Source organism: Sminthopsis crassicaudata, chromosome 4 (assembly GCF_048593235.1).
Source record: "Sminthopsis crassicaudata isolate SCR6 chromosome 4, ASM4859323v1, whole genome shotgun sequence".
Taxonomy (NCBI): Eukaryota; Metazoa; Chordata; class Mammalia; order Dasyuromorphia; family Dasyuridae; genus Sminthopsis; species Sminthopsis crassicaudata.
Window position 1 is genome coordinate 144,754,638 of NC_133620.1, and position 25,382 is coordinate 144,780,019.

Sequence of the window (25,382 nt, forward strand, 5' to 3'; positions counted from 1 at the left end):
CTATTTATCTTTAAGCCTTTGGAACAAAGCTCAGTCACACATGTTCAAAATATCTGATTTCTTCTAGACCCTTTGGCAATTTATTCTACTATTGTCTTACTGTTATCCTATCCCATCTTGAACACCTTTTCTACTTCTCCATAAGTAATCAAATTGTAGGCATTTTTCAAGATGCTTTTAAGGATAAAGTTCTTCCATAAGATATTACAGCTGTCTGGATCCCTGAGATCTATAATAACCTATATGAATTCATTTCTCAATAATTAACATAATTCCACATTGCCACACCCACCCCTCACAGTGATTTTAAAACTCCTATTGTCACTGTACAAATCCAGTTCTTCTATCTCCATTCTGTTATTCCTATCTCCCTTTACCCAGCACTCTCAATGACTTACTTTCAACCTACCTACTCCTACTATGCTCTCTATAATGCTTACTTGTTAGGTAATAACTTGCTTTTATCCTACACTTTTTGATTCCTTACTCCTTCCTTCTTGCACTGAAATCTGTCTCCTTCCTTATGACATAGCTTCCCCCATTACTCTTTCTATATGTAATTACACTTTTAATTCATACAATGGGTATAGTGGATGGATATATAAAAATATTTCTTGCTTTCTATTGCTGCTTTCATATTCTATTATACCTTAGTAAGCTTTACTCCTTTGAAATTCATTCAATATAGATTTATCACCCAATCAAGATGCTGGCAGATGACTTTTGGTGCCATCCAGAATCAACTCCTTTCTTGCTCAATGAATTCAATGCTTGCCCAAAGTATTTGTCTCTTCTCCAATTCATAACTTCATAAACAATGATATGGCTCCAAACAATCCTAATATTCCACTTCAACCTATTCATTTCCCATGATATACAGAGAGAGATGATCTTGCCATCATCCACAATGCATCATTTCTATGTTCATAAACTTAGAAACTTATCTGATCATAACATGCTTGTATTCCACCTTTCTCTCTGACTTACAGTCCTTAACCTTGTTTTCATTATGACCACCAATCCATCTATCTCACAGTTCTTTATTAGGCCATTACCTTTGTGGCTAGGCAATGCAATAGACAAAGCATAAGGTTCACAGTTAAAATCTAATCTCAAATATTAGCTGACTCTAGTGAGTCATTTGATCTCCATTTCCTCTGCTGTAAAATAGGAATAATAATGATATAGTATGTACTTTCCATAATATTTGTTATATTTGTTCAATGCGTAGCGCATTACCTGGAATTTAATAGCTTTTTGTTTACTTCCTTTCCTTAGTTTTCTACCTGCCTTCCTTCCCATTTTGAACACTTAGTGACCAATTTTATAATAATCTCTGCTCTTAATCCTCATACCTTTCTTACTCTTGTCCTAGCAGCCTTAGTCCTGGACAGCTCCCAACATTAGCTTCCTTTTCTCCTATTCATGTGTTGCTGAACTGAACTGGGAAAAAAAATCACAAAACTGTGCTGACTGGGTCTACTATAAGTTATGTTAGTCTCAACTAGACTTTCACTCTAACAAAGTAATCCTTTTATATGTCACTAAGTAATTCATCTCACTTTTCAAGGCACCCTTCTCTAAAACTTTTTGTCCTTCCTCAAATATCTTGGGGGTTCTCCTTCTTCTCTCTTTCTTAACTGAGAATCTTGTCTCATTTTTCACTGAAAAAAGACACCATTCATTTTAAAATCCCCTTTCACCACTACTTCTCATCTCACATCACTCAGAAGTCTTCCTCCTTCACCCTTTTGTCATATAGAGGTGGCCCTTCTCTTTACTAAGCAATTCACCTCTTCATGTACAAGTAATTCTATCAAAATAATTCTATCAGACTATCTCCTCTATCATCCCCACTCTTTCAACAATCTTCTGTTTCTCTCTTACTACTGGTTGCTTCCTTACTGCCTATAAAAACACATTCATGCCTCTTCTGTCCTTAAAAAAGCTCACTTGACTTAAACATCTCTGTCTTATATCTCTCCTTTCATTTTTGGCTAAACTCATTAAGAAGATACTAAAATCCTTGCCTTTACTAGCTTTCTCTGTCCTCTTAATGCTGAGCAACTGAGCTCCTGATTCCATCATTTAATTGAAATTTTCTTCAAAGTTACTAATGATCTCTTAAATGCCACAGCTAATAGACTTCTCTCAGTTCTAATCCTTCTTGACCTGTCAACTTTTGACACTGTCAACCACTCTCTTTCCTTGATATTTTCTTCTCTTTAGAATTTTGTGACACTATTTTCTCCTGCTTTTCCTTCTACTTCTTTTTCAGTACTGTTTACTAGATCTTTATCCAGATTATACTCCCTAAATATGAGTGTTTCCCAAGTTTTTATTCTAGGATTTCTCCTCTCCTCTCCTCTCCTCTCCTCTCCTCTCCTCTCCTCTCCTCTCCTCTCCTCTCCTCTCCTCTCTTCTCCTCTCCTTTCCTCTTCTCTCTTCTCTTTTCCTTTCCTCTCCCTATACTATTTTGTTTAGTGGTCTCATCAACTTTCATGGGTTCAAAAATCATATTTAAAGAGCTGATTCTCACATTTATTTATCTGGCACTAACTTTTCTTCTGACCTCTAGTCTCATTTCTAGAAACACTTATTGGACATCTCAAACTGATGTTCTATAAATAACTTACATTCAACATGCCCAAAAGTAAACTAATTTTCTCTTCCCCAAAACTGTCTTCTGAAGTTCCCTTTTAAATCATTATCTTCCCAGTCATGTAGGCTTATCATGTAGGTTTCATCCCTGACTCTTTACTCTTTCACATACCCCATAGTATATATGTATGTGTGTGTGTGTGTGTATTATACATATATATATATATATATAATGTCCACATGGATATGTATGTATATATATATATATATATACATATACACACACATGCATATGTATAATAAACAGAAAAATATAATATATATTGTTTATTTCCTATCTCATTAGACCAGGTGCTTCTTAAGAAGAACAGTTTTGTTTTATTTTATTTGCCTTTCTTAGCAGAACATCTGGCATACAGAGGCATTTAATAAATGCCTGTTGAGTGACTATTGGCTGTAGATGAAAAAGAATTCCATCTCCCCCCAAAAAGGAGGATATGGAAAATTTTCTGTTTATCTTCCTGTTCACAAGAAGTTTAATGCAATAAAAAAATAAAAACTGAATCAAATAAGAAACAGAAAGCTTGAATTATATCAACATAATGAACAACAAAATACTTATATCACTGGAGATGAGTGACAATATAATTCTCTGCACAATTGGAAAGCAATATGATCGGATAAGATCCACAATTACTCAAAATTACTCAAATACTTCTCAATGGTGCATGAGGCACTTTACCCACTGAGTTTCAGAAATATTTGATCCCCTTTTTGTTAATAGGAGACTTTATATATCTATAGACACTTGGTAAATCCTTGCTGGTTTAGTTTCATCTCCCTAACTTGATGAGAGCTCTCCATTTTCTTAACTTCTATAGCACTTGCTGCTTGTATAATTGGCAATTGGACATATACCTACAATAATGTCTCCTAGTTTCTTGATATGCTATTTCTTGTACTGTTATTCAACTTTCCTGACTTCCTGAAGAGCAGTCCCATAGAGGGAAGGGGACAATGTCTTCTACTCTTTGAATGGCACCATATAGTGTTTCAAAAATACTTAACCAATATTTGATGACTTCCTAAGAGTACTCTCTGAAGGCTGAAAGATGGATTACATGCCTACTGGGTTCCATCCTCATCTTTATTATAAGTTTTCTATATAGGTTAAAAGATTTTGAAATAATCAAATCAAGGTTAAAAGTTCTGGATCATTTATCTTATTAATTTTATTATTTATATATAATCACCAATTCATGAAAAAGTAAACTACTGGCTTGAAGTCAGCCCAGGTAATATTTAGTGTTTAAGAAAACTAACTGAATTTTTTTTCTGCCATGAACCCACTGCTAAATGAAATATAAATAAAAAATATTCTCTTTTAAAATATTTTCCTATATTATCAGATTAGAGCAAAAACTAGTGGAGACTAATGTACCAGGTAGATAAGACACATCTAACATTGATTCCACTCTATTCCAATACACCAATCTTATAAGATCAGAGAGGATTACACATTAAAAAAAATAAAGATTGGAAACATTTCTAATATCTATATCTTTTTACTGCATTTATTTTTCTCTCTTCCCATACTTGTGATATTCCTAACAAAATTATTTTTTCTTGAAGACCATGCATTACATTTTATTTTTAGTATGTGAACTAAAACTAGACATTCTTGAATTCCATACAACTCATAATATTTAGATAGAGAGGTGGAGTCAGAATCAAGACATGTAACCTCCAGTGACCACATAATTTCATTATATCTAGACCCTAAGAGGTAAACCCAGGTAGGTGGTTTGAAGTAAGGACTCCCAAACTTTCCAGTTTTTATATTTAGTTGTCAATCTAATAAATTTGGAAAACAGAATGAAAGAAATTCTAGACTGACCAAATTCATTCCTTTTTAATGATTGAGAGTATGATTTACAAAAACAAATCAAAATCCATCTGAAAAGTTGAACTATAAAATTTACTACAAGAATGTAAAGCATATAAGTCAAACTACATTTTGGAATTTACAAATTTCTGATCATAGATGGGGAAAGAAGAGTGCATATTTTCATTTAAGTTGGGGTTCTTAGCTACTTTTATATTCACACAAGGTAAATGGTGGTGAAGCACCAACGGATATAGACTATGCCAAAAACAAAACAAGAATTCACAGAAACAAATGTGCATATTCAGGAGTCTGAATACATAAGTTCCATAGACAAAATTTCAAGGATATAGGAAGAAGGCAGTATTCATTTTCCTATGAACTGGCTCAAAAATACAAAAGAAAACATAGCACAGATAGATTGTAAACTGAAGAAAAGAACATCTTATTTATGCTTTTGTAGGACCTCACTAAATGCAATGAAATCTCTACTTCACATGATTACCTTATGTGTATATGGTTCTAGGAATACTTGTTAAATGAACTGTCTATTTTATGCAGAGTGCTGTGCTAAGTAATGATTAAATGAGATCAAATCTCAACAAGCTAATTTAATAACCAAGTTAAAGATTTAAAATATAAACAAATTTATTTAAATAAAACAAATTTAATTTATTTAATTTACAAATTAAAAATAAATAAATTTATAGATTTAATAAAGATAATAGATAATAATAAAGATTTAAAATATAAACAAATTTATTTAATTTACAAATTAAAAATAAATAAAGATTAAATAACATATGGACCGGCCTTCTTGAAGTCCATCATCAAGTAGAGGAAATATAACAATATAAAGATGACTAGGAAAGCAAATAAAATGTGCTAAATGCATGTTACCTCTTAGCGCTTTAGAAATAATGTTAAATCAGAGATTAAGTTATTTCAAAATTGAGTAATCACCCCCAAATTAATTATTTAACCTAAGGAATTAGCTTGTTCACTTAATCGGGAAATTATGTTAATGCAATATAGTATTATATCAATTTAACTATTAAGATTTAAATGCCCTGATTTCTTTCTTCCATTTTCTCTCCTGCTGTTATTTATTGCCTCCTAAAATTTTTTCTGAAATACTTAAAATTAAATCCTTTTTTCCCTCAAAGGCGATGAAACTCAGTAAAGAATGCAAATAATAATAGCCCACATTATTATAGCACTTTAAAATTTTACAAGTGTTTTCTTTGTAACAACTTGTGAGGTTGGTAATGTAAGTATTATAATCCCCTTTTATAGATGTCTAGGGTTGCCAAGAAACAATGAAGACTCAGCTAAAGTTATGCACCATGAATTTATAGTAGATGAAATCAACATGATTTCACCAGTGAAAGTCGTCCAAAAGCAGAGGAGGAATTAGATGGTTGGGATTATCCAGGGTTCATAGGCTTATAGGATCCAGATATAGAGATGGGAGAGACTTTAAAGGGCATCTAGACCAACCTCCTCATGTTATAGCTGAGGAAAGTGAGCCCCAGAGAAATTATGTGACTTGCCTAAAGTCACACAACTAATAAATGACAAAGTCAGGATTTGAACAGACATCTCCTGGCTAAAAATTCAATATTCTTTTTCTTTCTGTCATATTTTTTGAGCCTTTTGTGATCAGGAATGGCAGAAGGTTAGGGTATTATTAAGAGCTTTCATGTTGGAATTGAGCATGGGAGTCAAGATGGGAAATGGAGGAATGGAATGCTAAAATGGAAATAAGAAAAGAAAACAGAGGCCACAGTGAGAATGAAGAGGAGTTTACACGACATGATGAATTTGAAGGAGAAGTGGAAGTACTACAGGGCATAATTTGAAAATAGAACTATGGAATTCAAGATATTGGAGGTAGAACAATTCTGTCGTACTGATTCTGGGATTGGAGTAAAAATCTACTAAAATGACTGTAACTGCAGTTTTTAGTTAAGAATGAGATAATACCATTGGCAGAGACTTGAAAGAAATATCCATTCTGCTATGGAAATAGTCCAGATTAATTTGTTAGATTTATTCAAAAATTATATGCACATTGATAATCAGATGCATTTTGCCACCATTCATTCCATTAACTTCCCATTTTCAGTTTCTCTTTATCCACTGACTTCTTTTTAGTTCCTGATAGACGCAGATCTCTTATAGCACATATATATGTGTGTGTGTGTGTGTGCGTGTGTGTATTTTATTTATGTATCTATATTTATAGACATATAAACATCTATAGATATATATAAGTACACATATGTACATATATACACATATAGTAACACACATACTAGCTCTAGAGATTTGTCTCTGAAGAGAAGAGAAATTGGAAAAAAACTGGTAAATATACAAATGTATGTATGTGTGGGTGTGTATTTCTTGAAATCTGTTTCACAATCCTATTACATTAAACTTCTATCTCTATGTCTCAAGAGTTACCAATAATCTCTTAACTGCTCTTACTACTGCTTATTCTCTTCTTGTATATTTTCTCCTCCCTGGAATTTCACAATTCTCTTTCCTCTTTGTTTTTCTCCTACCTATCTTTCTAGTCTTTTTATTCTCCTTTCCTGGATCATCACCAATCCCCTGCTCATTAACTATGAGTACGCCCCAAGGCTTTATCCTGGACCTTCTTTTCTTTTCTCTACACACTCACTGTCTTGAAAATCTCATTATTCCAGTAAGTTCAATTATCATCTGCCCTCAAATTACTCCCAAATCTGTATTTCCAGCCTTATTCTCTATCCTGAATTAGCATCCTGTATTGCCAATTACCTGCTAGATATAGCCACATGGATAATCCACTGGTATTTTAAACTGCACATGTCCAAAATAACACAAAATATTTCATAGCAGGTAAGGGCTTTTAATGTTAGAATTGTGCATGAGAATCTAGATGGAAGTAGAGGGATGAAATGCTAAAAATCTTAAGTCTACCCCTCATCCAAACCTTCCTGTTTTTTTTCTCAAGAGTACTACCTATTCCCTAGCTACCCAAGCTTACAACCTCATCGTTATCTTTGACTTTTCTCTGCTTCATTCCACTGTGTTATTTTACCAGACATTTCTTTCCATATATATGACAATATTTCCAGTTTAACATGAATTACCTCTTGTTTGGATGATTTTAATTAACTGCTTCATAATTGGTCTTTTGCTTCCATTTTCTCTTCTTTATAATTCAACTTCTACACAGTTGCAAAATTAATATTTTTAAGATACATACTTGACCATATTACTTGTCTGCTTCCTCTTTTCCTTCATAATCAAAAAAATTACAACTCTGGCATTTAAAATCTAATAATATACCTCACATTTACCTTTCTAAATATTTCATGTTACTCCCCATCCACAAAATCTCTATTCCAATCAAATTTGTCTATTAATTGGAACTCAGTAATCTACCTGTCACTGGAATTATATACCTTCTTCACCTTACGGGTAGGGCAAGACACATAATAAAACACATATGAATATAGAGAAAAAGTCAAAAATTTAGGCATTGACATTTTAATAACTGTCTCTAGAAATGAAATACCTAAAACATACTTCATGTCACTTCACTTTTATTCTATTTATAGAATTACTTTGAAATTTACTTTTTTTCAATCAGCGAAAAAATCCTCTTTTTCTCCCTCCTGCAGTAATCTCTTAACCCTAACTGAAAATGCAAACAACAACAACAACAACACCAACAAAAACCCTGTTATGAACATGCATAGGCAAGCAAAACAAAATTTCTGCATTGGCCTTATCCAAAAAGCTTCATTCTTCACTGAGTTTTTCACTTCTTTGTCAGGATTTCAGGTAGCATGTTTCATCATTAGTTCTCTGGAATTGTGGTTGGGCATACAGCATTCCTTTGAAAGGAAAACTTCAACTTTTTTACATACCTTTTTGTTAACCAGGAATTATATCTTGAAAAAGGTCCATATGTTTTCCCAGAATCCTAGATCTACACCTAGAAGGAGGTTCTCAGGCTATTCAGTAAAAGTTCAACATTTTAGAGATAAGGAAACTGAGACCAAAGAAAGTTAACTAACTTGTACAAAATGAGATGTTATCTCAGGTGTTCTGATTTTAAAGTGTTCTTTCCAGTGTTTTAAATTTCCTCAAACTCATCAAAATCTATTTCCTGAAGGTTGTTAAATTAAATTCTCATATTCAAATGATGTCATCATGAACTCTGCTATTATTGAATTTGCATTCCATGCAATTCAGGTCTATGGCTTGGCCAAGAATAGCCCATATTACTCTGCTAATGCAGTTTTCCCCAAACTGAACTCTAAAGGTTATTTCTGTTCCTATAAGGTCAGCAGTAATGGAATTTTACCATCCTGCTAACATCTTATCTCTTTTCCTCCCACCTCCCATTTTAATGATCACTTCAGTATACTGTTCCATTAAATATATTTTTAAAATGAAGTACCATTTTCCTATCAATGGTTGTTCCTGTCAGTGAGTAATGAAGGACTGGACTTGATACTGACTTAATGAAGAATCTAAATGATATCACACTTTGAAAGTGTTAATTCATTCACTCAAAAATTTTTAGGGAGAAAATCTGCCAACAATTATGGAGGAACTTAGGCTGTGCCACCTGTAACACCCTCCTTCACACTCCCCCTCCAAATAAATACCTCTTAATCATTCAATAAATGAGCAGGAACAATGTACCTTGCCTTAACAAATTAATTTCCTCTGGTCACTTAAGGTCAAATTGCATTTATTTTCCTTGTTTTTGTCTTGATTTTAAAAATAAATACATGGCCAAAAAGAAGATCAATACTAAGATCATGTGATAATTTAGAATTTCATTTGGCTTCTTGTCACCTTCTCCAACTCTCTCCATCCTCTTTTCCCAGAATAGCAGTTATTGCACTGAAAGAAAAACAGTCATAGATCTTCGGCCATTTAGGAACATTTAGCCTTATCTTTCTGTTTTTCAGTTTATCTTTTGTATTTATATTTTTTACCTTATTGTTAACTTCTACAGTTTTTATAACCTGTCTTGAAATTTGTTGGGGTTTTAGGATACCTAAGAAAATATATGCCAAGTTATATTGACAACAAAAATTAGCCAATTGAGTTTCATAGTACCCATGTGTATATATCTATACCCACCTATAGCTCTATATTTATATAGCTATCTCTACATATGTATACATACATACATACACATATATGGGTATATATTTCTATAGCTATATCTATTTATATAGTTTTACTGCATATATACATATATATATATATATATATATATATATATATATATATATATATATATATATATATATACACACACACACACACACACACACACACACACACACACACACACACAAATATGGGTGTATATCTCCGTATCTATAATTGTTTCACAGAATCGCAGGATTGGGAGAAACCTTAAGAAAATGTTTCATCTAGTTTCCTACACACTTGACAACTAAAACATCTCAAACAGATGGAATCCAACCTACTTTTTTTTTTTTTTTTTTTTTTTTAAAGCACCTTCTTATCCCTGTCTAGTATTTAATAACCCTCCTGGTTTTAAGTTAATCTTCCTATCCAAGCTAAGTCTCTCATACTGTCAATTTAATTTATTTTTATTTCCCCTCCTTTGGTCCTCAGAGGAAATGGAGAACAGCTGGACATCAGTGTCTATGTGGAAAAAAAAACCAAACAAACAACCACACAAAACCATGATATACTTGGAAATTGTTATTTGTTTTCCCTCAGCTTTCTCTGTTCCAGACCTTTAACTTTTCTTGGACATCTCATTTTCTAAGCCTTTAATTACCTTTGCTGCTCTCTCCATGTTCTTGACATCTCTTTTTGGCTTTGGAGGCAATAACTAGACACTGTTTTACAAAGGGTCAGACTACTGCAAAAAGTAATAAATTGCCCTGCAATTCCTGAATATTGTTGAGTTTAAAGCATGGTTATTAAACAAATCTCAAGTTTTAGAATCAAATCATAATGATTTGGCAACAATAAATAAATTATGATGACATATGCTCCATATTTACAATATTTTTAATATAAACTATTCAAATGGAGTCATCAGGATAAGCTCATTGTTTCTCATCTACTGGGTCAAATTGTCAAAGAGAACCTGATCTCTGTATAAAAATATTTATTTTAGAAATAAATGTTTCTTTAAAATCAAAGAAAATATTTTTTCCTTTCTTTTCAGGTTCTAATATATAAACATGGCACTTAAATAGAGATATTATATCATGTGCAAAGAGTTCTCTATGAATGTTTTCAAAGGCATTTTGATCATTAAGCTTCGGAAGAGAAAGAAATGCAATAATTTATAACAAATTCTCTTGATGATTACTTTCTTAAGGATGAATTCACCTGGCCGCACTCAGAAATATACCAAATAACTTTAGCCCAAAGAATAGTCATCAAGTAACAATGAATACAAAATTCATTGTTCTGATGAGGATCTCAAATGTGCTTTGCTGATCAAAACACAAACCATATGATCCAAGTATGACTCTCATTTGATGTCAATTAGCTAGCCATGTGGTACAGTAAATAATAGCATTGGATTTGGGATCAGGAAGATTCCTCTTCATGAGTTGAATTCCAAACTCAAACACTTTCTAGTTGTGTGATTCTGGGCAAGTCGTGCAATCCTACTTGCCTCAGGTCATCATCTATAAAATGGTCTGGAGAAGGAAATGGCAAACTACTCTAGCATCTTTGCCAAGAAAACCCCAGATGGGATCACAAAGAGTAGGAAAGGATTGAAACAACTAAACAATAAGCAAAATATACTAGGAGAAAGGATATCATCTCTAAGGCTGGGTTTGAAAATGTAATCCTATAAAATATAATCATGTCATAGTGTCTGTCTGTCTCTTTCTTTATAAGTTTTAAAACACCTAGCTGAGTATTCTGTACACAGTAAGAACTCAAGAAAGGTGACAGATTGAATCTTTCCACAATTCATGGAAAGCTCAGTTGTCCATAGTGCATGGTCCTCTAATTGGCTATAGCTCTAATGTGCTTTCTTAGCTATACCCTCCTTTTGGTGTGATTGGCTTGGCCAGTCAAATAAATATCAGAATGGTAGTTGTAGTCAGAGGTGCTTAAAGGGCCAATTTGAAAAAAATTAATGACCTTTCTATGCTGATAGCCTTGTAATAGAACACAAGAGGAATAAACTTATTGTCTTTTTTATCTGAGTATTTGCCTGTGCAAAGGAAAGAACAAGAATAATGGGGAAAAGAGGTTTCTCTTGTCATCATACCTGTAGAGATATGGCAAATTAGTAAGAGATAACCAGTGTAGAATATTGAATAAAGTGTCACAGGACTGGCATAATCATGTTATATCATGTATATCATAAACATTACAATGTTTTCTGATTTATGAACAGTGCCTGACACAGAATATGCACTTCATAAATACTTGTTGACTGACTCATTGACTGTTCATTTTTCATAAGCTAATATCAAACATTGTTATCCATTATATGGTTAATAAAACACTTTATATGAGTTTTATTTTCTGATTTCCACAACAACCGTGTAAACTAAATGTTGTTAGTATTATTATCTTTATTTTATAGATCAGAAACTGGAAACCAAAGACAATTTTAGTAAACTTGGGAAATTATATCAGCATGCAGAGTAAGAACTTTGGAGACTGAATGTGGATTGAAATGTATTATTTTCATCTTTATTTTTGTTTGCTTTTTCTTTCTCATTTTTTTCCTTTTGTTATGATTTTTTTCACATAATGAATATGGAAATATGTTTAAAATAATTGTATAACCTATATCAGATTGTTTGCTGATTTGAGGAGGGGAGAGGTAAGGGAGATAGGGAAAAAAATTAGGAACTCAAAATCTTACAAAAATGAATGTGGAAAACTATCTTTCCAAGTAAGTAGAAAAATAAAATACTGTTTTAGGGAAAAAAAGAAACTGGGAATCAGAAAATTTAAGAGATTTTCCTGAGGTCACATATAAAGCAAACGTCAGAGACATGACTGGAACACAGGTCTTCTAAATCAAGATTTTGTCATGTCCCATAAGGCCTTTCCATGGTACCCTGAATCAGAACCTAAAGAAAGAAACCTGCAGTAAAAACTCCCTCTTTTTTTTTTTTTTTTTTTAAAACTGACATCTACAGAACTCTTTATTTCTATTTCCTTATGGGAAAACACAGGATCAAATTAGAATTCTTCCATAGATGACTGATAGGTTGTCAACTATCTGTAATTATGCATGTCAATTATACAAATAGAAACAAATAGAATTTAATAACTTACTTGCTCATTTTTGGTCAGTCTGGTTTTGTTATGAATGTCTGATGTAACCAAATTGAATCCGTGTTTCTCTGACAAGATTCTCAAAAGTAAGACTACAGTACGACTCCCACACTTTCCAACTCTATTATATACCACTTGGCTGGGAAAAGGAAGTACCTGGGAAAGAAAAAGAAAGGAATTAATATAGTCACTAGAAAATGATAATGTGTTTTATATTTTCATCAATTCATAGTAACAGTGTTTGTAAGCTAAGAGGCAAAAGTGATGAGCCCATATATATTAGATCAGAAAAATATTATAAAGTTTAAAAATGTATGTGTATATATTATTTTTCTTTTCTACTCATAGACATATATATGTGTATACATATATATGTATGTATAAACATGCAGTTGTCACAAAGATACACATATTCAAATACATATCCTCTTTACAAAAAAGTATGTGGACACATATATTATATATATTTATTAGGCTGGTAAATTTTTACTCAAATTTTTGTTGGTCATAAAATTCTTTGTGAGTTATTCAGTAAAGAGGGATTCAATATAGAAATGCATGATTTAGTGATTATGATTTTGGTAGGCCAAGAAATTATATTGGAAAGTGTTCATTACCAGACTTAAATCTTTCCATACTTTTCATAAAACTCTGCCTGTCCCCTAACTTCCATTTAGTAATAAATAATCTATTTCAATGCTAAGAGCTCAGGATAGAGGAAATTTTGTAGAAAGAAGCGGCTGGCTAGCTTTAATGGAAAGGATCACTCTTCCTCCCTATTCATTCTGCTCCAATTTCATAATGTCTCTCATTATACCTCCCTTGACCACTATGATGGCCTTATAACAGTTCTTCCTGCTTTCATTTTCTTCCTCTCCCAATTTGTCTTCTGTACTGCCATCAGAATAATTTTTTTTCTGCAAATATTTAGCCTTGGAAAATGTTTGGACTTTTCTCCTTCCTTCTTTTATTCACTGAATTACTAATCATTCTTTAAAGTAGAGATTAAAGGTTGCTTCCACAAAAACTTCCATGATAACATTGTCTCTTCAATCCCTTTCAAAACTTATTTTTGGGGTAATTTTCCAATAGACTTACCATGTAATATTATATATCATCATATTTAGTATTTATGTTATATTCCCCCTTCTAAACAAAAAGCCTCTTGAGGTCAAAGTCTATGTTTTATAGGTGGATGGTATGGACTAGAACTAGACCTGGAGTCAGTAAAGCCTGAAAAATCTAATCCCAAGCATTCAATAGCTCTGTGATTCTGGGCAAGTTACAATCTCTCTTTCAGTTTTCTCAACTGTTAAATAAGGATAATAATAGCACCTATCTTCCATGGTGGTTGTAAGGATCAAATGAGATAATATTTGTAAAGTTCATGGCACATAATGCACACTAAACAAATGTTTCCTTCTTTATCTAAATTTTATAATCTTCACTTTTAAGTATTTTACTGTGTAGAATGTATACATTATGTATGAATATAACAGATACTTAATGGCTATTGAGCAAATGACTAACTGAATTTATAATGAATGAACTTGGGATTCAGAATGGTATCTAAAAAATTGTGCAGGATTTTGAATGAGTAACTTTGAATTGTACTCTGTCAACTGCATGACATTTGGCAAATTACAAAAACACTCTGGAATTCAGTTTCCTCATCCATAAAATCTTTAAAGTCACTTTTTAGCCCTCAACCCATGATCTGATCCTATCTCAATAGAAATGCCAAAGGCAATATGGAAAACATAGATATTTACACATTGAAAGGTCAATTAACATTTGCTTTTCTCAGAATGCTAGAAGATATTTCTCCTTTTATCTATATTGCTATGACTAAAACAAACAATTCACAACTGGTTGGTACAAAAAAATTGCTTGATTCCTCATGATATTTGTAGCAAACTTGACTATATTACTTTTGTGGTGATTATCGTGTTCTATACTATCACCTTTGCATGCAAGTTCTGGAGTAATACAGGACCACCTCAATATAATGCATATCTACTCAAAAGAGCCCAACTCCACAAAAGAAAAAGCAAATGGAGAAACAATATGTTTTGCCCAGATTATGACATGAAATTAATTGGAAGGGAAAAGGAAGGAAAGTAAAGAAACATTTATTAACCTTTTATTATGTGCCAATCATTGTGCTGAATGCTTTGCAAATATGATCCTTTAATCCTCACAACAACTCTGAAAAATAGGTACTATTATCCTTCCTTCCCATTTTTTAGTTGAGGAAAATGAGGCAGACAGAGATTAAGGAATTTGCCCAGGATTACACAGTTACTAAATTTCTGAATCTGAATTTGAACTCAGGTCTTCCTGACTCTAGCACCAGTGCTCTATGTACTGTGCTCTCTAGGTATCTTTAGGCATCAGTATGCAAATATAAATATATAAAAGCACATAGGTGTAGATATACACATACATATATATGTATACATATAAGCACACACATACACACATACATATAGATATATATAAATACACACACACACACATATAAAACACAGCATTGTGATGATATAATGAGCTGAGCTCAAAATTGAAAAGATGAAAAGAGCAGGTTGAGTTATTTCAGACTTAGAAAAGTGCATGCATATTTATTGCCCATGGCCCAAAACAGGCAAAATAATGATCACCTTCCAAGTGTGTGGTGACATATGATTGCTCATTGATTGAGCTGCCACTATGAATACAAGCTTTTAAACCCAGGAAAACTTAAATCTTTTCTTTGAATGGGCCACTCATACATATAAACTGAATCAACTTTTTCAACTTTGAAATACCAATTAATACAAATAAGGACTTGATTAAATCTTTATCTATTAAACCAATTATAGAGCTACCACTTACATGAACACTTATTATTAGATATTAGGTGTCCATTTATATATCAAAATGAATAATTGAGGCTCTTAGAAAGTATAGATTAAAAAACTTAATTTCTTTTAAATTAACAGAGTAATTCTTGCAGTACCAAAATTTAATCCTTAATTATTTAGATAATTGCTTGAAATCTCTATTTTCTTTTGCCAATGAACAGAGTTGTTACTGACCATTTAATAATCTTTTCTTAATTTAAAAGAGATGCTAATTATAAAACACTCTCAAGTGTTTCTTATTTAATTAAAATAGGAATTTAGTATCAAGTAGTTATTATGAACATTTGCTCCTTAAATTTAATATGATCCTAAGTGCACAAATTCCTTTTTCATCCTTCTTTGTTGTACTTAGAGCTACAAAATTATAGCTATAAAGTAGGAAAGACAGCAAAACATAAGGAGAAAACGAATTATAATTATGTGTCATTAATACAAGTACATTGAACTTTGCACAAAAGGACCTCAGTTTGCATCATGATTTCAAGCAATATGAACTTGGGCATTTCCCTTGATCTTCTTGTGAGAGATCTCCTTGTATCCTTTGTGGGATAATAATTTTTGCATCATCTAAGGTTTGCAGGTTGTGAGGACCAAATTAGGTAATATATATAAAGGTCATTATATGCATAAATGTTAGCTATTATTAATATCACTAGTAAACCTTTTCAAGCTAATAGTACAGATTTAGAGTTAGAAGGCTATTTTGGAGGTCATCTAATCCAACTTCAATTTATGGTTGAGGAAACTGGCCAATTATATCACAAAGGTCTCAAAAGCAAGTCACCTGACAATGAATTAAACTCTCTTTTGGAATTTCAGTCTTTTTCCCAGTAGATCCTGACATAATTTAAAATCTATTTTCATTCAAATGTACTATAGTCTCAGGTCATTTATCTAAACAAAAAACGTAAAGCCTAAACTGTAATACACATATATGACATGACTATAAAACAATGACTAATTTTCATGTATAGTTGAAGAGACTAATTTTATTACTTTATAGTCACCCCACATCCTTTGACATGAATACCAGTACACAAATAAGTCTTTTACATATTCCTAATCAAACATTCTGATTTTGCCAAAAGGACCCATTTAATGAGCAAAAAAAAAAAAATCAGCAAATTATTCAAATTGCATGTATGTGCCCAGTTTTGAATAAATAGTAGCCATCTCTAGGATAGGGCCAGGAGGGAAAGGGGAAAGAAAAAAATAAAAAGTAAAGAAATGATCATTTTATTATATGTTTAAAAGGAATAGCAAGTTGTATATTATAGATTGGCAGTTTCATGTGCAATCATCTCCCCCATCCCATTTTAATCTTAATGCTTTTTTAATTTCTTAAGTTCTATTTAAAATAAATTAAAAACAATTAATTTATAGCTGGAAAGGATATACGATCCCTCTTTAGGTAGAACATATATTATTTTTCTTTTTAATCTTTATCTTCCACTTGATATTGCCTTCTTGACTGAAAGGCAAAAAGTCATAGGCATTCTCTTTTCTATTCTGGTTGTCCATTCCATTCCTGGATTTGAAATCAACGACTTATTCCTGTTTATTGCTAATATGTTTTTGAATTCCCCATGCCTTCTTTGACTGGGATCCTCAATAAATGATTAAAACATTTTTAATTTCCTTATATAGAGAAGTATCTAATCATTTTTCTTCTTTGTTGAACCAATCAGGCCACACTAAATACCTGAATTTAATTAGATCAACTCTTACCAGTCTGCTCATAGAGTTTATCTTGTATTTTTCCATTATTGAGAATTCTACAATGAGAAATATCCTGGCTAAGTATGGTATAAAAAGTTCTACTCTCTCCCCACTGTGAAATAATGTTCCCATTTATAACACCTGCAATATTTCAGTATAGCTTCTTGCTTGCTCTTTTTATTTTTTTTAAAGAAAGAAGAACATCTTTTTGCCATTTGCCTACTTTTCTCTTTTAGTATGTTTAGTGAAAGTAGAATGGACAATTTTCTTGGGAGCTATTTTAAACTTCTTTGACTGTAGTAGAAATTTAAAGGAGGGGAAGCTGGTTGTTGCAAAATGTGTATAAAATCCTAAATGTGCTTCAAATTTCTGTTAAAGTTATAGGGCACATCTTCTATGTCTCTGAAAAGATGAAATACTTCCCAAGGTCAGGTTTGAAATTCTCTTCTGCTTTATCCATCACTTGGCAAAGGGTAGCCAGAAACTCCAACTCTAGAATTCCAATCATATTTAGCTTACAGCCTCCTGATGTTCATTCACTAATAATAGTCAATTTTCTCCCATCCATCCTTTAGAGAAATACACACATATTCCTTCCAAATAAATGTTCTTTATTCTTGGCAACTATAACTGAGTATTCTATCAGTGGTTTTCATTTTATGGATAATTTGTAAAATTCAAGCAGTCTTTGAAGTATATGAACTACATGTTTTTATGTTAGCTGACTTGTAATTCCTACATATGTCATAACCCCCTTGAAGCTTAAGATTTACATCTCTAGTGTGTGCCAACTAAACTGAAGACTTTACAAACACATGGCAACTCAAAAAATACAAGTAGACATTATCTCCATTTCAGTGGGCTCCCCCTAGTTTGAAAGATATAAATTTCTCAAGAGTTTCCTAAAGAAAATTTCCCTAATGTATGACTTTAACCTTTTCTTGGAATGGATAAAATGAAGTATCTGACTACTTTTAAGTCTCTGGAAAATGATTTTTAATATTATTCTGAATGTCACTAAAGGACTCAAACGTTTTATATAGAACAGTCCTTTGCCTAAAGCCTTAAAACTAATGAGGGAACTGTGGTGGGAAAGAAGGGAAGAAAAATGGAGGAGATGAGAGAGAATACTGCTTGTTAGTAATCACAGTAATTAATATCTTTCCTACAGTTAACTGCTTTAAATGATTAGTAGCTGTGGGAAGAGGGACATGCTGGTAGCTATTGATTTTTGATCAATTGAGATGAGCTTCATAATTGAACGGTCAATTTAGGATATCTGTATATATTGATTTATACCAAGTGTATCAATATAGTAAAATAAATTCCTATTTAACTAGAATGATTGGAGAAATGTTCCAGCATTTTGAATACTTTAATTGACATTGAGCACCAACAATTCCCTGATCCTCCTATTTATGCATGAATAACCGTCTTACAAATTTTTACATTTTGACCAAGTTAAGCCAACAAGTCAACAAATATTCATTAAGTACTTACTCTGTGTCAGGTACTATGCTAAATACTGGAAATACAGTAGAAGGAAAAAATTAGACCTACTGTGAAACATAGTCTATTGTTATCACAACAATATGAAACATATATCTGTTATTAAAATCATATTAGCTAAACTTGAATTTCACTCAATGGCACTTTCTTGACTTTGGGCAAGTCATCTAACTCATTTGGGCCTTGGGTTGTTTAATATGTTAAAAAAAAGTGATCTCTAAGGTCTCTTTTAAATGCAAAAAATGATACTGAGATCTCAGGAATGCTTTATTTGGTAATTCTGAAAGAATTTCTTGATGGTGAAGGGTATGTCTCTTGTTATCATTATAAAAAATCAATAGTAGAATGAAATGGAAAAAAAAAACTGGGCTATGGATTTAAAAAAACCCTCAATTCTAGGGTTAGTTGCATCACTATTTAGCTTTGTGAACTTGGCCAAGATGCTTAACTCACAGGTTAGATCCATAGTTCTTATTTGTATTTCATAAATCCACAAAAAGATTTATTTCCTTTGTATAAGAAACTCTTCCTGAAGGAACTCAATGAACCAAGATAGATAATTACTTGCACTTAGGCATAAAATCACATTTTGAGAGCTGGAAGGGGCTTTCAGAGTCTCTAGTATAACTTTTTTGTAGCGAGCTGTCGTCTCTAGAAGCTGCCGGATCACTCTCTGGGAAGAGATCTGCTGTGTCTTCTACTCAAATCTCTCCGACAGATTCTTCTTCCTGTAACGAACCGTTGTCTCCAGGCAGTTGCTGTTAACTCTTGTCCAGAGAAGTGACTTCCCTTCCTGCAGAGAGCCCCGTCAAGCCTGATGCAATGCAGAGTCTTCTTCTTGAATCCTGGCTCTGAATCTCCTCTAGCTCTTATCCTTCTCCAGGCCGATCTGCTCTCTGGGCCCAATGCTGTCTCTTTTATCCTCCCAGAGAATGGGCATGGGATAATGTAAGGGCTTCTGGGAAGAACCACTTCAGCCAATGAGCTTGCTCCTTCTATCAAGTCAACCTGAGTTCTCACCTTGTAATTGTCCAACCTGAATTCTCGCCTTGTCACTATCCAGACAACCTGAGTTCTCACCTAGTAATCCTAACACTTAACCCTTTTGTATTGGTTTCCCCATTGATAAACTATAGGTTAGAAGGTTAGATACCATGTGGCTACTTCTAATCGTGGTTAGTATTTTGTATTTTTTATTCTCCATTCATTTTTGATATATACTTGAATCTTTTATGTTCTTGAGAGAGAGAGTAATTGAGAGAAAGAGCCTGGAAATAAATGTGTGGGGTGAGTGAGGAACAAAGAGTGAGGAGATCTCTGTTCTAGTATGAACTCTGTCAGTGTGATTGTGAGCAAGTCACTTCATCTCTATAGGGGTTTTTCCTCTGTAAAAAATTGGGGAAGTAAACTATACTGCAAAGGACTCTTATTGTCTTCAAAATCTGTGATTCTAAGATGAGGCTGTAAGACATTTGCAGATTTTAAATTGGTTACTTTTGTGATGCCCTGCACCTTTATTTAATTTCATTTCATTCTAGGAAATCTTAATATCCATATTTTCATAATGGGAGGCAACTTGATTATGACATCCACAGAGAAGTAATAACCAGCATGGCATAACAGAATCTGTATTCAAAGAATCTATTTTCACAATGAGCCAGGAATTATTTTGATGTTTTGATGATAAACTATAAACTTATAGGCTAGAACTTAGAAGTCTGGAACTTCTAAGACGATCAATGGAAAATAACTTCTAAATTCATTTAAAATTAAATGCCCAGATGACCTTGAGTGAAGATTATGGAAAAAAAGATGTGTTCTTCAAAACTTCCTATTCAATTACAGGAAAAAAAAACAACAACATGCAAACTGAAGAATCATAGCCTAATTCTCAATTCAGGAATTCTCTAAAGAGAGTTTCATAAAGTTTCTGAATTGGAAGTTGCCTCATTATTTTTACAATCCTTACAGAAATTTGTAATTTTTAAAATGAGACACCGAACAAAGTAAATCCACCCATTTATTCATCAAACACCTTATAAAATGCCTACTATGTATGAAACATTATGCTAGGTGCTGAGGCTATAGAAATGAAAAGAAAAGACAGCACATGCCTTCAAGAAGCTTGTATTCTCCCCAAAGTGACAAATATTTCCTGCAGAAAAAAGTTAAAATTTTAAAATGAGTTTCGTGCCTAGAATGTCAGAAAGTGACAACACTTTCGAGTCAGAAAAACTTGATTCATAGACTGCATGTGTCAAACATATACTTCACACAAGCAGAAACTGAAGTTGGAGATGCTTGACCATCCCAAAGGACTACTTCAAAGTTTTTGTGCATGACTTCTAATATAGCAACCAAACACTGAACATATGCCTGGCAGGCTGTAGCAGACCTACTGGAAGCCCTTTTAACCTTCTATATTGCTTTTACAAAAAGATATAAATGGAGAAAGCTTGTTATGGGTTTGGCACTGTCAGTGTCCAGTACTGAATCCTAGGGTTAGATCTCAGATGAAGTACTAATGACACAATTTAAATCTCTAAATAATTTTTAAAAAATGACATTCCTCAGGGAAGTGTGGATATCTTATACTAAAATTCTGATGAAGAGTGATTTTTGAATCCATTTAATTTCTTCTTTGACCCTAAAACTGCAGATATTATAGCAAAGGGAAGAATCAAGACAAGTATACAAAATCAGAACTGTGCTAAATGCTAGGGATATAAAGGTAGGTCTGCTCTCAAGGAGCTGACATTCTAATGGGAAAGTTGAATAGACAAATGTGAACAACAATATGACAAATATGAAAATGTTTAAAAGGATTACACATATTTAACCTATACCCATCTGCTTGCTATCTTGGAGAGATATAGAAAGAAAGAAAAAAAATTTGGAACATAAAGGTTTATAAAAATTAATGTTGAAAACTATCTCTACATGTATTTGGAAAAATAAAATAACTATTCAGGAAAGAAAAACAAATATGTTCAAATGAATTATCAGGTACAAATTGAAGATTAAGAACAAAGGGAAGCTATGGAAATTAAGGGGCATTAAAAGGAAGACCAGTAGAAGTTAATCAATAAACATTTATTAATAGTACATTATGTGCCAGGTGTTGCTCATAACAAATCTGTGAGGTAGGTGCCATTATGATTCCCATTTTACACTTGAGGAAACTGCTCAGAGTCACATAGTTGGCAAGAAGCTGAGTCCATATTTGAACTCAGGTCTTCCTGATTCCAGGCTTTATTCACTGAGCCACCCAGTTGTCTCAAAGGGAGAATTTTTGATGGGACTTGAAGGAAACATTGTCACTTAATTCTAGGTTTGAGGCAGTAGTGCTTATTAAACCAATCAATATAACTAGTCAGTGTAAATAGAATTGATAATTAGCAATTTTGATAGTTCCTAACAGGAAATATTTTCTATTAGGATTTAGGAGATTCCAGGGAGGGTAGTATAGATATTAGCTTTCATTAAGGAAACTCTAGTCTTAGTAAAAAGGACTTTTTCCTTCCATGCAGACTGTTAACAAGTCAGTATCTTAATCTCAGAGGATTTTTTTTGAGGCTTTGAGGGATTAAATGGCTTGTCCAATGTTATACATTTATTACATTTTCATACCCGGACTCAAACTCAAGACCTTCTGACTTATGGTCACATAGCCATAGAAATGCCCTTGTTCTTTATCTATAAAGCTTTCCAACAGGCTCTTGGATTCAGATTTTTCCTTACTTGAAGCTATAATTTTTTAAAACTCTAATATGAAGGACTAAAATTAAATTTGGCCAGCCAGGTGGCATGGTGGATAGAATTTGGGGACTGGAGTCAGGAAGACTCCCCTTGCTAAGTCCAAATCCAACCTCAGATATTTATTAGCTGAGTGATCTTAAGCAAGTAATTTAATCCTGCTTGCCTCAGTTTTCTTATCGTATCTCTTTATCTGTTATCCTTATCCTTATTAACTTCTTTAATAAATTATCCTTATTAAACTGGAGAAGGAAATGACAAATCACTCTAGAATATCTGTCAAGAAAATGCCAAATGGGGTCATAAAGAGTCAAACACAATTAAAATTAACTTACACAAAAAACCTCACACAAATAAAATGACAACAACAAAAATTAAATGTGCCTGGATTTCTATTTTGGGCAATTTTTTTCTTCTTTTTAAGTCTGTTTTAGAAGTGAAGAGTTTTAAGTCAGTGTTGCCTCTCCCAAAGCTATTCTATGCAAGAATTTATGTTCCTTCAACACAGTCCAAAGTAGATTTGTTATAATGCTAATGGAGGATAAGTGTTGATTATTGATTGGTAGCTTCATAATTTAGAGAGGGCAACATAAGCCTAAGCAGCCTATTCATGACTTCCATTATTCCTTCAGAACCATTTCTTTTACAACTACTGCTGCATTATAGTTGGCTGTTGTTTATTTTTAAGATATCAGTTGACTCCATTACTTGTATTATAACAACAGTCTTCTTTCTTAATAACTATCAAGGCACATTTCCTAGGCTATACAAATGACATGCAGCCAAATCTGTAGTTCAATTTATTTCTCCCCACTCTCCTACAGTCATACAGTACTATGGATGTGAGAAAAGCCAGGGTTGGAAGGGAGGAGAGAACAAGCATTGTTGAAATGTATATTATATACCTGGCACCTTGCTAAGCACTTTCCCAGTATGTGATCCAGTGATCACCTCATATAATCCTTAAACTTACAGATGAGGAAATAAAAGAAATAAAGAAGAGGAGTAAATGACTTGTTTTATGTCACACAGCTAAAAGGAAAAGAGCCATGGTGAATACAGTTATGCTCATACAAGTCTAGTGATTTTGACATTATACCAAATTATCATCCTGAGCTTCCCAAACATTTTGGTTTGAGTTAACCAGTAGCTTAACCCTCTATTCTTCTTTCCCTACACAGACAAAACTTTATAAAATATGAGATATTCTGTCTTTGGATTGTCAATTTGTTTGCAATGTGCTGGGTGAGGGATGTAGAGTTATCCCTACCAAATAAAATATTTCTTTGGGCTGGGTTTCAGATGCCTAAGGCTATATTAGGCACATGGTATATTTTCCATAAATATTTGTCGAATGGTGAATAAATATTGGAATGAGTTGCCTCTTCATGAATGAGAGGATACTAAGTGAAGGGGAAACAAAAAAAGCTTCCAGTATTCTGTCCCAAGTGGTTGTAAGAAATGGCCTGAGCCTTCTTACAGCCTCAGTCTGTATGATAAAAGTCAATAGAAGTCCTAGGAGCATGTCTTTAAGTGCTTTTCATCACTACCTACCTACCATCCATGTGAACTTCCAGGATGAATGATGAATGGTCCAAGGATAAACCAGGTGAACACAAAGGAAAGAAGGAGGAACATGTGGTAGAGTAAAAGGGAGAGAAAGAATGTACTTCTTGTGCATTGAGTTAGAAATATAAATGACAAGAAGCCCATAGAAAGGAAGATATACTTTATTAAAACAGTTTATATTCCTAAGTGATTTTAATTAGAAGTATTAAGTGTGCGTGGTAGGAATAAAGTGTGTGTATGTATATTCACAATATATGTATATTGAATTTTGAGATGAAAAATATGGTACAGAAATATTGTTCCTCCCCTGAGGCTGGGGTTAAGTGATTTGCCCAGGGCCACATAGCTAGGAAGTGTTAAGTGTCTGAGACTAGATTTGAACTCCAGTCTTCCTAATTCAAGTTGGTGCTCTATCCACTGCACCATCTAGCTGCATCCCCTTTTGAGTCATAATATTTTATATTTCTAATCTCATTTGAATTTTATATTTCTAATTTGAATCATTATGATTAGCAAAATCATTTATTGTCAAAGAAATGGACTGAGTCAAGAGAGTTGGGTCCCTTAGCAATGATCCCAATATATTATTTGACCTTTGATTTAATCACTTCTCCCCTTTGGGACTTGATTTTCTTATTTGACAAAAAGAAAGGGAGTTGGACTAGATGATCTCTAAGCATTAAAGATCTATTTATAATTTCTATATTATAATAATATATATATATAATTATAATATATTACAATTTCTAATCTGTAGAGGATATCTCTTGAGGAGTTCACAATCTGATAGATAAAGGGGATAAACATTCAGATGTCAGTGTGCATTCAGGAATTCAATATTCTAAGAGCTCTTCCATCTCCCAAAGTCAGCGACTCCATTATTCTACAATTATATTCAGCTTTGCAAGCACCTGCTTTGTCTTAATGAGAAGAACACATTTAAAGAATCTGAAAAAAACACATGCAAAATGTCTTTTCTCATCCTTAGCACTGTTATTCTCCAAAAGGGTGGATACAACTTAAAAGCCTAATTTGAGCCAGTAAGAAGATTTATATCTGGAAACTACCACTCAGGATGGCATAAGCATGACCCAAGAACTGGAAATTCATGTGGAAAAAAA

General features: G+C 32.9%; 1 protein-coding gene across 3 annotated transcripts in view; it reads right to left on the reverse strand.

Moving 5' to 3' along the window:
• The window catches only part of UST (uronyl 2-sulfotransferase), a 380,057-nt gene that overhangs the window by 154,695 nt on the left and 199,980 nt on the right, over positions 1-25,382 (reverse strand). For all 3 annotated transcript variants that reach the window (XM_074309586.1, XM_074309587.1, XM_074309588.1), the window contains exon 3: positions 12,806-12,961. In XM_074309586.1, coding sequence (XP_074165687.1) covers positions 12,806-12,961 — 156 coding nt within the window. The remainder of the gene's footprint in view (positions 1-12,805; positions 12,962-25,382) is intronic.